This window comes from Berghia stephanieae, chromosome 5 (genome assembly GCF_034508935.2).
Source record: "Berghia stephanieae isolate SIO BIC M18660-M18661 chromosome 5, UCSD_Bste_1.3, whole genome shotgun sequence".
NCBI classification, from domain to species: domain Eukaryota; kingdom Metazoa; phylum Mollusca; class Gastropoda; order Nudibranchia; family Aeolidiidae; genus Berghia; species Berghia stephanieae.
The window spans coordinates 67,149,264-67,164,553 of NC_088364.1; the positions used below are offsets into that span (position 1 = coordinate 67,149,264).

General features: G+C 33.4%; 1 protein-coding gene across 2 annotated transcripts in view; it reads right to left on the bottom strand.

Moving 5' to 3' along the window:
• Positions 1-15,290, bottom strand: part of LOC144973468 (core histone macro-H2A.1-like) — a 592,749-nt gene that overhangs the window by 574,770 nt on the left and 2,689 nt on the right. Inside the window, exons 2-8 of one of the 2 annotated variants that reach the window (XR_013645547.1) lie at positions 15,041-15,147; positions 14,026-14,256; positions 12,776-12,841; positions 11,756-11,846; positions 10,685-10,774; positions 10,018-10,192; positions 5,913-8,633 (exon numbers count right to left, since the gene is read on the bottom strand). Coding sequence is in view for 1 of the 2 variants with exons in the window: in XM_078915942.1 (XP_078772068.1) it covers positions 8,471-8,633; positions 10,018-10,192; positions 10,685-10,774; positions 11,756-11,846; positions 12,776-12,841; positions 14,026-14,256; positions 15,041-15,147 (923 nt within the window). In the remaining variant the exon portion in view is untranslated. Of the gene's footprint in view, positions 1-5,055; positions 8,634-10,017; positions 10,193-10,684; positions 10,775-11,755; positions 11,847-12,775; positions 12,842-14,025; positions 14,257-15,040; positions 15,148-15,290 lie in introns of those variants that run through there. The other variant, XM_078915942.1, reaches the window with a different exon arrangement.

A 15,290-nucleotide genomic window follows, 5' to 3' on the forward strand; every position in this document is an offset into this window, starting at 1 on the left:
AATTAACCGAGTTGTGATTATCCGGAATGGACTGTAATATCAAAGTTTTACAATTTGTGGAAGTAAACTTTAGTGAACGTAAGTTTTTACTTTTATTTTGTTTGTACTCACTTATACTTATATATATATATATATATATATATATATATATATATATATATATATATTATATTTATGAGTGTTGGTGGGTACTTGTAGGTACGAAAGTGCTCGATAATGGTGGTTAGAGCTAATATATAATGTAAATTTTCACTCACATTTTTTTGCCGAGACGACTCGTTTCTGTGTTTTTTACACTTCCTCAGTCGGCATAATCATTATATATATATATATATATATATATATATATATATATATATATATATATATATATATATATATATTATATATTTCTATTTTTGGATCCTTATTTATGAAGAAAATATGCATAGATAAATAAAAAAGGAACATTTAAATAGTGCATTTTCATGGTTTTATCATGATCTTATGTGCTTCACAATGCTTTATTTAGTTTTCCAGAAATATTTTCTTCAGTAGCATATGTAGCATTCATCAGGGCAGTGGTGTTACTCATCTTTCTATAACCTGTATCTGTTGTTTATTTATTTCTATATTATTATGGTTTTCTGTCTTTGATTCAGAATGAGAATGTCTCGAGGGCTGGGTCTTTTCACCATCCATGGTGGGCAGTAGGGCTGGGCGGGTACCCGCGAGTACCCGCGGGTAATAAAGTTAAACCGGGTACTCGGGTAAAAGGGGCGGGTAACGGGTACCCGCTTCAACAAATGGAAACCGAACTGAGAGTGATCATTTTTGGCGGTTTTAATATTTTTGAACAAAAATTGGAAATAATACAATTTTATTTACATATTTAAATTTACATGACATTTTTTCAAAAGATTTTCCTACTTTATTTTTCAATTACAATGATTTTTTTGTTTTATTTGTTAACACACATTTGATTCAATTTTGGAACCAATAGGTTAAGACTATATTATATTAGTTCTTATCTTTTAAAGGAATCTCAGGTACTTTTATTTTATTTATTATTTATTATTTTTTCATTGTAGTTAATTATAATTGTTTCTTACTTCATTTTCGCTTCATTTGTTGTAATAAATAAAAAATTAATAAAAAAAATTAAAAAATAACCCCCCCCCCCCCCCCCCACAAAAAAAATTTTGGGGACAAAAGTCACTCCTGCCACGGGTACCCGCGGGTACCCGGGTAATCAGGCCACTACCCGGGTATTACCCGGGTAATTATTTGGGCGGGTAATCCCAGCACTAGTGGGCAGAGAATTCATTTTTGCTGTGCCCTTATATCTGTTTTCCTTTACCAAGTAGCTTTTTGTCTTTGTCTTGGAGTGAGTTATTTGTTTTTTCCTGGCCCTGGTTGGAGCCCTTGGCTGTGGGGGAAATAGTATAGCTGCCAACCATTAGTTACAGTGATCAAGTGGTATGACACATAACACTCGCATTCAGACTGGAAGTTCCAGGGTTTGAGTCCCATTCTTAGCGTGACATTGGTGAGTCCCTGCTAAAGGCTCTTTACTCATATTCTCTCAATGTATCCAGGTGTAAAATGAGTACCTATTACATACTATCATTTTTGACTATTTTATAGCTACCAACTTTTCAGAGACCCAAAATCAGGGAGAGCTGTTGGACTTGGCTTGGTTATAAGCAGGTCTGCTTTCATATCAATTTGTGCTTGTGGAGTCCCTAAAGTCTGTTATATTTTTTCTAATCTGACTAAAAGATTTTTCACACTCACTGTTGCTTTGAGGAATTGTGATCAGCCCAACCTGAAGAAATTCAGTGTTTTAAAACTTTAATTTCCCAAGTGAATCGCTGTTTGGTCTGAAAGTAGCAGCGTGATGTCTGAAGAAAACTGCTCAGTGATATATACATGTTTTATTTTCATTCCTTGAAATGAAGGAAAATCTGGTTTTTGTCAGAAGCACAATTCATACAGAACAGAGTCCCTAATCAACAACACCACTTGATGATGATGATGATAATAATAATCTTCTCTCTCTCTCTCTCTCTCTCTCTCTCTCTCTCTCTCTCTCTCTCTCTCTCTCTCTCTCTCTCTCTCTTTTATTTTTTAAATTTATTAATTTTTTTTTTGCTTACAATAAACAATTCTGTCTCATGTATTTTATTGTTTACCTCATTGAACAACAAACAACACACAGGCCAAAAGTGTGTGATTTGCAATAGTGACACAATGGCCAGATGTGCATGAGAACAAATTGTAAAATCCTACTCTTACTGTGTAAAGAGAGATTGAACTAAATCAATAGCGTTATGCATACATTAGACGGCTATTCTAGCCTGTTAAGTCTAGTAAACACGTTAATTATTTCATTGTTTGCTCTTTATAAATAAAATCTTACAGGCGTCATGTCTAAAAAAACAACTAAAAAGGAGCTGTTTCATAACTCATATCTACTAAACGCGCTCAAGGCGATTTACAAGTCTAGTCCTTGTGTATGTATAATGTTAAGGAATGTTGTTGTAGCAAGGTAAGGAATTAATTGTGGTGAAGTGAACTGACATTGTGTATGTGCGTGTGTGTTGTGTGTGTGTGTGTAAGAAGCCATAGCCTGGATCCAAAAAGTTCACGCTGCCTGGATCCCATCAAGACAATAATTATCATCACGATGTCATCATCAACATTATTATTATTATTATTATTATTATTATTATTATTATATTATTATTATTGTTATTATTATTATTATTATTATTATTATTATTATTATTATTATTATTATTATTATTATTGTTTTTATTATTGTTGTTATTATTATTATTATTTATTATTATTATTATTATTATTATTATTATTATTATTATTGTTATTATTATTGTATTATTATTATTATTATTATTATTATTATTATTATTATTATCATTATTATTATTATTATTATTATTATTATTATTATTATTATTATTATTATTATTATTATTACAAAGACACCTGTACCTGTGTAGGTGTCCTTGTATTATTATTATTAATGTTTATGATCTTTGAGGTTTATGCGTTTGCGACACTTTGAGATAATTTCAGCGCCAGTAAAAAAGAAGATGATAGTGTTGAACGGGGTACATCTGGAGTTTAAAGCATTCAAGAAAAAGCAAGTCAAACGGTATAGAAATTGAAAATGTATAAAAATCTACGTAATAGGGAGCAGAGAGAGAGAGAGAGAGAGACGGTAGCCAGAGACAATCCTAAATGAAGATCCGCGGTGGACGCCCTGTGCTCCAGATAGATGATTTGTTTTGTTTTAAAGATATCTAGATATCTAGATTCACTTTAGACAGACTTACCGGGCTCCAGTTACAGAATTGCATACACCTCTTTGTCTCAATATATTAAATCTTGTTGAAAAGGAACGTTTAGTTTCTTTGAATCATATTCTATATTGGATCATTTTTATACCGTGCTGAGGACAAATTATTTATTTCTAAAGCTATTTAAAGTGACATTTTTTCCCTTGGAAACCACGAATATTTGAAGCTCCGAGTAGGCAGCTCTGCTTTAGAGCAAGGGTAATCAAACAAATCACCAAATGGACTGCACGTCTGCGCCCAAAAAAAAAAAAGAAGAAGAAAAATGGGACCGGTTCAATTAGGGGACAGAGGATTCCATGACATATTTCACCATTGTGCCTATCTTGACATTACCTAAAAAGTCTCATCCGACCACAAGCAAAGTATCCCGCTTTGAGTTATATAGGATGTACTGAAATGTTTACACAGTACAATAAATTAAAAACTAAAAACCACATTATTACAACAGAGAGATGATTTAAAAGGGGAAAAAAAATACTATCTCGCTCACACACACAAAAAAGGGTACTAGATATACATTCGATTGCTTCCCTCTCCAAGACAAGAAAATAACTGAACAATCTCAATCCAGAAAAAAAGACGAGAGCAACATGGAAAGGGAAAACAGATGTAGGGGGGGGGGGGGGTAGAAGGCACAGCACAACTCGCGTCTCCACCCATCACGGGAGAACACGTGAGCTTGAGTTGTTTTGTTTTTTTAATATAGCGCAATATGCACTGTGCATGCTCAAATCGCTTTACAAGGGATCCATAGCCAACAGCAACACTGAACATGTAGGACGAGACATGAAACCTGTTAGGCGATAGTACAATTTTTTTTCAGAGCCATTGCTGCTACTGACCAGGTGCTCATTTTACACATGAGTACAATGACAGAATGTTGGTTTGTTTTTTTTTTGTTTTTAAGGGTTTTACTGCGCTTGCAACACATTTAGGTCATATCAGCGCCAGTAAAAAGGAAGAAAATGGGATAGTAAAAAGTTCTAGAATTACAATTAAAGCACCCAAGAGAAAGTAAGACATAGGGGAACTGGGAACAAATAGGGATCAGATGTAGATTCCAAGAGCATACCACTAATGTACATACTTTGTTTGAGATCACCTATAAGTCTCATCCGGACACAAGCACAAAATCCAACAAAGAGGAATACACTCAAATGCTTACGTTATACATTCAAAATAACAAATATAATAGTGCATAACAGAGATGATTTACAAGGAAAAAAATATAATCTCCCAAAACAATAACTGCATTTGACTGTTTCCCTCCCAGTCAGGGATCCGGCCAGGGCCAGGACAAAACCAAGCAATCTCATTCCAATCCAAAGACAGAAAGCATGTTGGAAAACAGATATAATAAGAGGATAGAAGAAACAGTATGTACCTCCCTGCCCACTATGGGAGGCCAGGAACCCACCCAGGAAAGCATGTTGGAAAACAGATATAATAAGGGGATAGAAGAAACAGTATGTACTTCCCTGACCACTGTGGGAGGTCAGGAACCCCACCCAGAATGAGAGAATGTGAAAAAGAGCCTTTTCCAAGGACTCAACTATATACCGCTCAGAGTGAGACTCTAACCCAGGACCTTCCGACCTGAAGGCAAGTTTCATACCACAAACCACATCGCCACCATGTCTTCCTGCTTGACCAAAGACATCAATATGAACAATACAAAACAACAGTCTTATAAGTTTGTAAAAAGCTTTATTAAATTAAAATTATGTTACATAGCGCAACAATAAAAAAAAACAAAAAACAAAGGAAAGAATGGAAAATAAATGAAAGTGAAAGGGATAGTCTTGATGATGAATAAAGTTATAAACACCATGATCTTTTAAAATGAAATAAAATTCACTGAATGAAAAATAACACATTTAAATAAAATTAAATATTATTACACCATGACCATCTAGAAAAATCACAATAAAGAAGACTGGATATCACACAGTTGCAAACCAAATCATTAAAATAAGAATAATAATCTTCCATTTTTCAGCCAAACACATGAAGCCATATAGTAAATTTCTCAACAGGAAAACTTTTAAAACTAGTTTTCGTTGCACAAAAATGCAAATACTAAATCTTAAAATCATTTTTATTTTCAACAGATGTTATTATTAATAAGCGTAAAATATCAATTGTGATTCTAAACGAAATGAAATATCGTATTTCATGTGCGTCATCTCAAAATGACAAAATGATATTTCATGAAGTGTGGCAAATATAACGATGAAATGGATCAATAATGATCATTCTTTACAAGTCAACATTAGTGGAGTTAAGGAAAATTAAAGCCATTCTATGCAATAGTTGTAATTATCTATAATAAAATTAATGAAAGGTCAATGGTGAATGCAAGTACATAATAATAAACTTTGACATGACACCAGCATGATAAGGTGGTAAACCATGTTGGTAAGAGTAAGAGTAAGAGTAGCAATAGTAGCAAGGAGTTTCCCTTCAACCGATGTCTCTTATTTATACAGGGCATTTATTAAAGATGGCACATGTATCTGTAGTATACAATACGTTTTGAGGTGGTACAATAGGATGGGACTGTATCATCACACTCAAATATAAATAAATCACATTTTTATCATTTGTTTATTTACCTAAGTAATATTGCAATCACCCTCGTTTTCTACATTGTGACAGAATATTAAGATTTCGAATCAAGGAGATTGAATTAAATGAAAAATGATAAGAGGATGTAAAGATGAGAAAATTGATAATGAATGAAAACTGCTGCCTATGATCGACATTATTTCAAATAATAATAATATTAATAATAACAATAATAAAGAAACCTGTCCTGCTTATGCTTGCATAACAAATACAAACTTGTTTGAAAATATTATGAGAGCACCTGCATCAACATTACATGCTCTATGGATAGTAATAAAGTTGATGGATGGATGATAGATGGTTGTCAGTAAAACTAGCTAATCATGAACCGTTTTGATTTGTTTAACGATAAGTTATGCACATTTGTTTTTAAGGGTTTTACGGCGCTTGCAACACATTTAGGTCATATCAGCCACAGTAAAAAGGAAGAAAATGGGATGGTAAAATGTTCTAGAATTATACTTAAAAATTTGTTCTAATAGAGAACAGATGTAGATTCCAAGGCACACCATCAGTGCCTCATTCTGACACAAGCACAGGTCCCCACTAAGAGGAACACACTCAAAAGTTTACCATAACTTTTGCTTAGTGACAGTAGACTACAGATTCAAAACCTCACGTTCAATAACTACATTCAAAATCCTATTATTTATTTGTACTTTTACTCATCAGCTAATAGAAACTAAATTTTAAAATCAACAAGCCCTTGAAAGTAAAGGGCACCCACTGAGACTCAATTTAGCCCACTTTGCTTGCACCAAGGTCCACTGCATGCCCAAACTGGCAATGATTTTATAATCAAAGAATTGAAGCATTGATGGGTATCTATGTAATGATAAAATAATGAAATAATGAGATATAACTTAAAATGCTTGGCATTGAAAACAAAACGAACCACTTTGAAGGATTATATTGGAATCGTTCATGGGAACCGTGAAAGAGATGTTGAATATATTGATGTTGTGTATTTTACTACATGAAAAATGCACTGTGGATCGAAAGTTTTGAGTCTAGTCAAATGGGACAGACCACAATCATTAGAATGATTATTAAAAAATAAAATAATAAAGAACATCTGGTCGTATAAGCAAGACAAATATATATATAATATTAGAAATGCCAGCATTTCCTTTATTTTAAATGATTTAATATCAAAGTCTAAATTGTAAAAGACCTATATGACAATCAGTGATACATTGAATCAACAATAATTGGATACTATTTTATTATGTCAAGTATATTTTACCCCTTATGAACCTTAGATTTTAGTGTTGAAGAAAAAGTACTTTACATTATTTGAATACGTTTAATTAACTAACAATTGACATAATGAACTGTTTAATTAACCTCTCACTACATTTTCAATAATTTGATCACCAATTCTCAAAATATAAAGACTGAATTTCTATATATATATAATTATTTTGGTACATATATATCTTGATTATTGTGGGGAAAGGGGGGGGGAGAGGTTGTTTTTTTGACGTTCTTCGTTTTAAAAAAGTCTGCACTCCTGATTAACTCATTCACCAGAATTAAAACAACATATACACATCATTTGGCATATCAATTGAGATTTAAAAAATAGGATATCCACATATTCAACGATATCGACATCACTCGCATCAACTTAAACCCAACAGCAATAACAGAAATAATAAACATCAGTTGTTGTTTTTTATTAAAAGCACAGCCCACATGAGAAACTCTCCCATTTAAATAAACTTAAATATACAATTCAAATCAAAACATTACCACAAAATAAACGTTCATGAACATTATCTTAATAAACAAAAATAGAATGAATGAATGAATGAAGATGAATATATGAATATTTTGGGGAATGACACTTTGATCTTTCAAACATACAAAACTTCATTTCCACCTGGCGACCAAACAATGACAAAGAAACACATTCTGAGTAAGTTCCACAAGTTGAAAGATACCAACATTATCAAAATATAAAATTACGAAACAAATTTGCCTGTAATTTAAAAAAAAAACAAAACAACAACAAAAATATTTTAAAAAACAATGAAAGAGATCCACTTTCATTTTTTACCACATGCTTAAAATCTACTTTTTAAAAAGTTATTTGGATCACCCCTTCTAAGCCAGATTTTAATGAAAATAATATATACAATATGATGCTTATAAATTCAAGTGTATTTTTCCAAATTTAGCTAATTCACAAACAATAAAAGTAAACTTATAATGATAAACTGCATCTTTGTAAAAACAAAATAAAATAAACTTAAAAAAAAAAAGCTTGTTTCCGATTATGCGGGACATTACATTTAGAAATGTCCAGAACTGAGGAAAAGTTTATCCTATCTCAATTGTCTTCTATCTCCACAGGAAAGAAATTTTATATTTTGTGAACAATCCAGAAGAACATTGTACAGTAGGCATACAGTAGGCAAATTATTTTTACAATTTGAAAACTGTCAAGTTGTGTAGAATTAAAACCTATTCATTTATCCATCCAACCGGGCTAACTCTGTAGTATAAACACCAACGCTCTCCAGATCATACAGCACGAAGAAAACATGTTTCAAGGATGAAGACTTGGCAGAGCTGAAGTAATCCCGGATTGCTGCGAGGATTATCTGGGCAGCCGTCTGCTTGGGGAAACCAGCACTGTAAGGAGAAACATTTCTTTGTAAATTGATATCGTCGTGCATACCTGGCCTCACATATTCTATGTAAAATTCAACTCAGTAGCCTCCAACAATATTTTCAAAACTCCAGCTTTGTTTTTAAAAACCTTATTTTAAAAGGTTGCAATAAAAGACATATTAAGTCATAATTACCAACACTAAAGATAAAGCACACAAAACTATTCAAACCTGTTTGGGATAACTTTTCTTCTCATATAAATCGAGAGATTTTAATGCAAATTTTCACCATATATGAGAATCATTTTTATAACAAAATTGTTCATAATTCATCCAGTTATCTTTTGTTTAATTTCTTCAATACACTTAACTTAACGTGATCTGTTTATTCAAAATCTTCAGGATTAGGAAAAGAAATGAATCGTTCTTTTTGCACCATGTTTTACATCTCGTCATATCAAAATGCAAACAGGAAGCCGATCAAAAAAGAAAAGTGAATGCGATTGTGTGCAATTTCATGGAGAGAAAATAGTTTGAAAATAAGGATTTTTGTCTGATACAATTCAGGAGAGGTAATTCTAAATGGCAGACATACTGATAAGACAATCAACGTTGGAGACTACTGCGTTAAATATAATAAGTTTCAAAATCAATATACACTGTCTAGAATTAGACAGGAGGTGAATACTTCTCTGGAATACTAATTTCTTTCAACATTTCAGCTTTAAGATGAAGAACGATTCATGGCAGTCGGGCAAAGCACAGTGAAAAAAAAATATTATCTTAAAGTTACATTGAACTGCAATCAGGTAACGAGATATTTTAATAAATAATCTTTAAAATATAAGAGTGAAAAGTATAGAAGAAAATGGTCAGTTAAAGACAATACGTAATGTTGGAATTCCCTATCAGCATTTCTCAAGTCATCCTCATCTCTTTAAACTTAACTTAAAACTCCCGTTAAGAAGGGGTAAAGTGCTATAACAAAAAATATTAATAAGTGCTGTTAATTATTATTATTATAATTTTTATTTGAGACATTTCAATATAACTTTAAAAGATTGCAAACAGAGTTGCAGAAATTTGATTTTTAAAATTTAGACAATTCAATAAATTGCTACTTTTCCTTAGTCTAACGCAAAATCCACTAAATGTACTCACAGCCCTAGCCAACAGCAATATCAGAATTTTTTTTTCTAAACAGCGGCATCTCTGTTAAAGGATAGGTACTCATTTCACACCTGTTGGGTAAGACAATGTTAGTAAAGAGCCTTTTCCAAGAACTCAACTATGTGCCGCACAAAGCCCAACTTGAACCCCGGACCTTCCAATCTGAAGGAGAGTGTCATACCACAAGACCAAAAAGCTGCACAAAAGTATCAAAATACTGACTAAATCCCACATACTTTCCACTGCTGATAGAGGGAAGGGCTACAGTCTTCAAATTCTTGTCATCTGCCAACTTGAGTACATTCTTCACAGCTTTGTCCAGGTTCATTTGAGCATTTTTATCAGACCAATTTGGACTGTTGACGTGGATGACAAATTTGGCTGGGAATTTGTGACCTGGACAGATGGCCGCTATGAAAAGGAAATAATGATTTTAAAAAACAATGATGATGATGATGATGATAATTATAATAATAATAATAATAATAATAATAATAATAATAATAATAATAATAATAATGATGATGATGATGATGATGATGATGATAAAATTAATGACAATGATAATGATAATAATAAAAATAATAATAATGTAGCTAAGGTCAGTTGACCGCTAAATATAGAATGCTGAAAGGATATTTATAGAACAAGGATAAATTCAAACAAGTTTTTAAAAATATACAGATACTCCACACAGTATTAAAGACATCAGGGGACAAACAGGGGGCTGAACTGGTAATGCTGCTCCTGAACAGTCAGAGATGTAATCCTATTTTTGTTTGGCCTAAAGCATGATAAGCAACGATGATAGTGATCAACAATGTGGGAAATTTAAGGGAAGGAGGGCATTTCTAAAAGGATAAACCAAATAGACCGCATCCTGTTTAATTAGAATCAACGTACCTCCGGCCTGGGCCATGGAGCCAGATTCTTTCAATAGTTTGTCTACTTCTTGTTGGAATTCTCTGCCTCCAGCTCTCTGAATGGCAGCGCCTGTAATAAAACAAACAGTGATAAAGTTTATACATCATGTTTGATTTAGATAGACAATAAGTAATAAACACTTTCAGAGTTTGCCCAAATTTAAAAAACAAAAAATTCTGAACCTGGCATCTATGGACTCTGTAACAATAAACAATGTTCATAATCATTGTGTGCGAAATTGGAAAGTACTAAAAACATTTAGATGACTTCTTTTTGATAACCAAAAGTGCGTGAAAAAATCATGTACAAAAACTTTCTTTAATGTTTATCTTAAAGTTTGAAAAAAGATGACAGATGATTCAGAAAAAACAATCACTCATTTCCCTTTCACAATACCAATGATCAGATTCTTTTTTTTTTTCTTTAAAGTGGATCCTTATTGGACAAAATAGCTGGAATACCTTTCTGGTTTTAAACTGTGTCTATTTCTTGGCTTTCTTCAGCTAAGCTTACCCCCACACGCACCCATCATGCAAAGCTTTTCATCTGAATCATGTCTTTAAGTGTTGCCCCTTCAGTTACTTGATGGTTGAGATGAATTGGCAGTCTATAAGGTCTAATCTCGTGGCTATGTGGTCTTCTGGTATGACACTCGCTTTCAGATTGGAAGGTCCTGGGTTCGAACCTTGCTCAGTACATAGTCGAGTCCTTGGAAATAGCTCTTTACTCACCTTCTCTCACCATACTCAGGTGTCAAATGAGTACCTGTTCATTAACAGCGTTATCTCTGTCGGAAAAAAAATATTGTATTATCGCCTAACAGGCATCATGTCTCATTCTACATGTTGCGTGTTGGTCAGGGATCCTTTGTAAAGCGATTTGAACAAGTTTAGTGGATTTTGCGCAATATAAAAGCTCAAGTTAAAGTTTATTCCTTCCAAAATTCAGATGTCCGATGTCTTGACTGACCATGGGATTCTTCAGACCCTTCATCTCCGATTATATCATCATATTCATACTATGTATTATACTGCAGCTAAAAATACTCACCAACTTCTCCTCCAAATGAATAATTGGAATTTGTAGGATGGACAATGGCATCGACATTTACTTTCACTAGGTCTCCTTGCAGAACAGTAAGCTGTAACGAAAATAAACAAACCAAATAGACATACATAGTATTTATATTGGCATAACAATAGCTTGGTCATTCACTGAGGGTTTCACAATAAAAAGTATGACAAAAGTTTTTAAAAAATAAAAAATAAAACATTGTGTACAAAAATTGACATGCTCTCATTATTTCTTAAAGGAAAAGACATTAATAATCAAACACATGTCCCACAAAGATAGAGACTATAAAGCATGTTTTTGTAAAAATATTAAATTCTAATTTTTATCTAAAAGCAACTACACTTGGAGCTTCACAAATAGCCCTGGGGAGATTGTCCCATAGGGCCCAATGTTGAAAACGAGTTCCTCCTCCCATAAAATAAATAATTTTACTTATTAATGATATTAAGCTTAGTGTGATCATGATAATAACGACAACGATGACAACAATGATGATGAGGCTAATGTTGCTGATGATGATGATAGTGGTGAAGATGATGATGATGTTGAAATGATAAAATACAATCAAAATCAGGAAATTGGCTGGTTATTAGAAAAATTAACAATAGATATCAGGAATTTCCTGACAAAATCTGGGAAGTTGGCAGACCTGCCAATCGTCAATTTCTTAAAAAATCAAATCCAACAATTGTTGTCCTTCAGAGCCATTTGGGCCACGGAGCCAGAGTTTATCCGGGTTCAACAATAGCAATTGATTGCTACCATTTGAATAGGATGCTAGTTTATCGCAAAGTACTTTCTGTCAGATCTAGTAGCAGAATCAACTACTCAATCACTGCTGGATGAACGGGGGAGGGGGGGGGGGGGGGGGGGGGGAGTGTCAGATAAAAAAAAATCTCAACTGCACCAGGGATCAATCTTGGTCCCTTTGCGTGAGATGTGAGTGCTCTACGGGACCCCCACCGATAATTATAATCAACCAAATAATATACCCACTTTCTGTCCTTGTGCAAGTTTCTTTTCTGATAGAGTCAATTGGCCACCACTTGCATTTGAATCACCCTGAAGGAAGAAATGTTTATTTAAATAGTAAATAGATTTTTTAAAAAGATATGCAAAGAATATGAAAGCAACATTCGGTAGTACACATGCTTGCACAGTTATGACCAATGAGCTACTTCCAGGGAAGGGGACTAACTTCGTAAAAAAAAAATCATCAAAAAGTATGCGGCCCATACCATATTGCGAATGTGTTATTAGAGTCATGCCACAGAGTGGTTATTCAGACTGAGAGGATATCAAATGGCAACAATGAGAAAATATAAATGAATAAACAAAAAATTCCTCGCACCCCACTGAAATAAAATTTTGCAAATGTGGAAAGCCTGTAAAATTCCCATCCTTGTACTTCTTAAACAAATATGAAAATAAAATTGACTGTAAACAATAAAGACAAAAATTTTTTTTTTAAATTCAAGATAGTCAAAGTCTTGAGCATTTATATAGAGCAATATTCATCAAACATGCTCAAAGCACTTTACAAAGGTCCCTTGCCAACGGGACGACATGCTGTCTGTTAGGCAACATTACATTTTGTTTTTGTGGGAGACAACACTGTTAATGTCCAGGTACTCATTTTACACCTGAGTATGGTGAGAGAATATGAGTTAGGAGCCTTTTTCAAAGAACTCAACTTTGCACTTCTCAGAGCAGGACTCAAACCCTGTACCCTCCAATCTGAAGGGTGAACATCATACCACAATACCACGTAGCCACACAGTTAAGATAACAGAAGTATTGAAGTACGCCTCTTCTTTCTTGAATCGATGACCAATGCCACTCTCTGCCGGGTGGACAGAGGGAACTAGGAAAAAAAAATCATTACTGCATCTACGATGGAAACTCTCCCTTTGCTTATGTTGTGAATTATCTATAACTTAGCCATCAAGACCTCCCCTCAATCATTCTAAATGAATAAGGCAAACCCCCAAAATTTTTAATGATATAATATAACCCGGGAGACCCAGAACAATCGCTGTCGCAAAGGTAATATCTATGATAAACACATAACAATTACTGTTAGCAAAGGTAATATCTATGATAAACTAACTGATGAAGCACACACTGAACTCTTTTTAACCTCCCCCCCCCCCCTCCCCTTGCCCCCAAGAATCGGAGAACCTCTTATCTCTCTTCCTTTTTACCCATGTACTCATCTTACAGAATCCAAATGCCAAGACACATACCTTCTTCAAGCTGCCTTTACCGGTGGTAGCCAGGGCTTTGGATGGTGAAGTGGCAGCTAACATGGATGCCTTCAATTTCTTAGCTGCTATTTTTGTGGCAGTCTTCAATGCAGGGGTAGCTGCAGCTGCTGCAGCAGCGGCGGCTGCCTTATTGCCCTTGCGGGGCCCAATCAAGAATGGGTTGATTCTCTGGACAACTCCTCCCTGGGCTATGGTCACATGACGCAATAGCTGAAAACAACAAATATTATTTTTATCATTTTAAGTGCCCTGAGCACTTCCTCGTGATATGGCAGAGTGCTCAACAAATACAATGTAACAATAATTATTATTGCAATTATAGTATTAAAAAACTTTCTATCATAAATTCACTAATCCATCAATAATGTTGGTAAACAATGTAAGAAAAAAAAATCAATTAATGAATCATAAAATAAGGTCTGATTATTTCTCAAGATAATAAAAACACAACTTCCTAAGGCTGATCAAATTGATTCTTGAATTGACACTGAAATGTTCATTGATGGGAGATTTGAGATAACTGTGCTATCATATATTTAGAAAGGAGTTTATCTATATGTTTTTATATAAAACTGAGGACTACTAGGCACATGTCAAAATACAAATTAAAAGATTAAGAACGTAATTTTATAAATGAACATAAAAATAAGACAACCTTTACCAATAAAGAAGCTTTAAAGCATTGAACATTGACAATTAATTAACACTGTGAGACAGACTATAATCAAATGATTCTAAATTCAGTCTCTTGATCTTGATAACAATTGATCACACAATTTAGCAGTTTCACAAAGATCAATCTTTTTAAAGTCATGCATCAATAGTCAAATGGTGAGGTTTCCACTTTTTTTTTTTACAAGGGACGGCACAGTGTGTTAATTAAATTAAGTAAACACTGTGATTTTAGATGAAACTTAAGAGTACTTGAATAAACTATTCAATCTAGACAGCTAGACTTGCATAAAATAAAGATAAAAATGATTTTAAAAACTACCTGATGTAACTCTTCATCATTAGCAATGGCTAGTAATATATGCCTAGGGATGATTCTACTTTTCTTGAATTCTTTGGCAGCATTTCCTGCAAGTTCCAAAATTTCAGCTGAAAAAAATCCCCCCAAAACAAAACAATATTTTATGGTCATTTTTATCAAACAGCAAACAAACAAAAAATGGAATTGATAAATAGTGTCTGTAAGAGGAGCATTACCTTTAATTAAATCAGCAGTAAATAGATATTTTTTT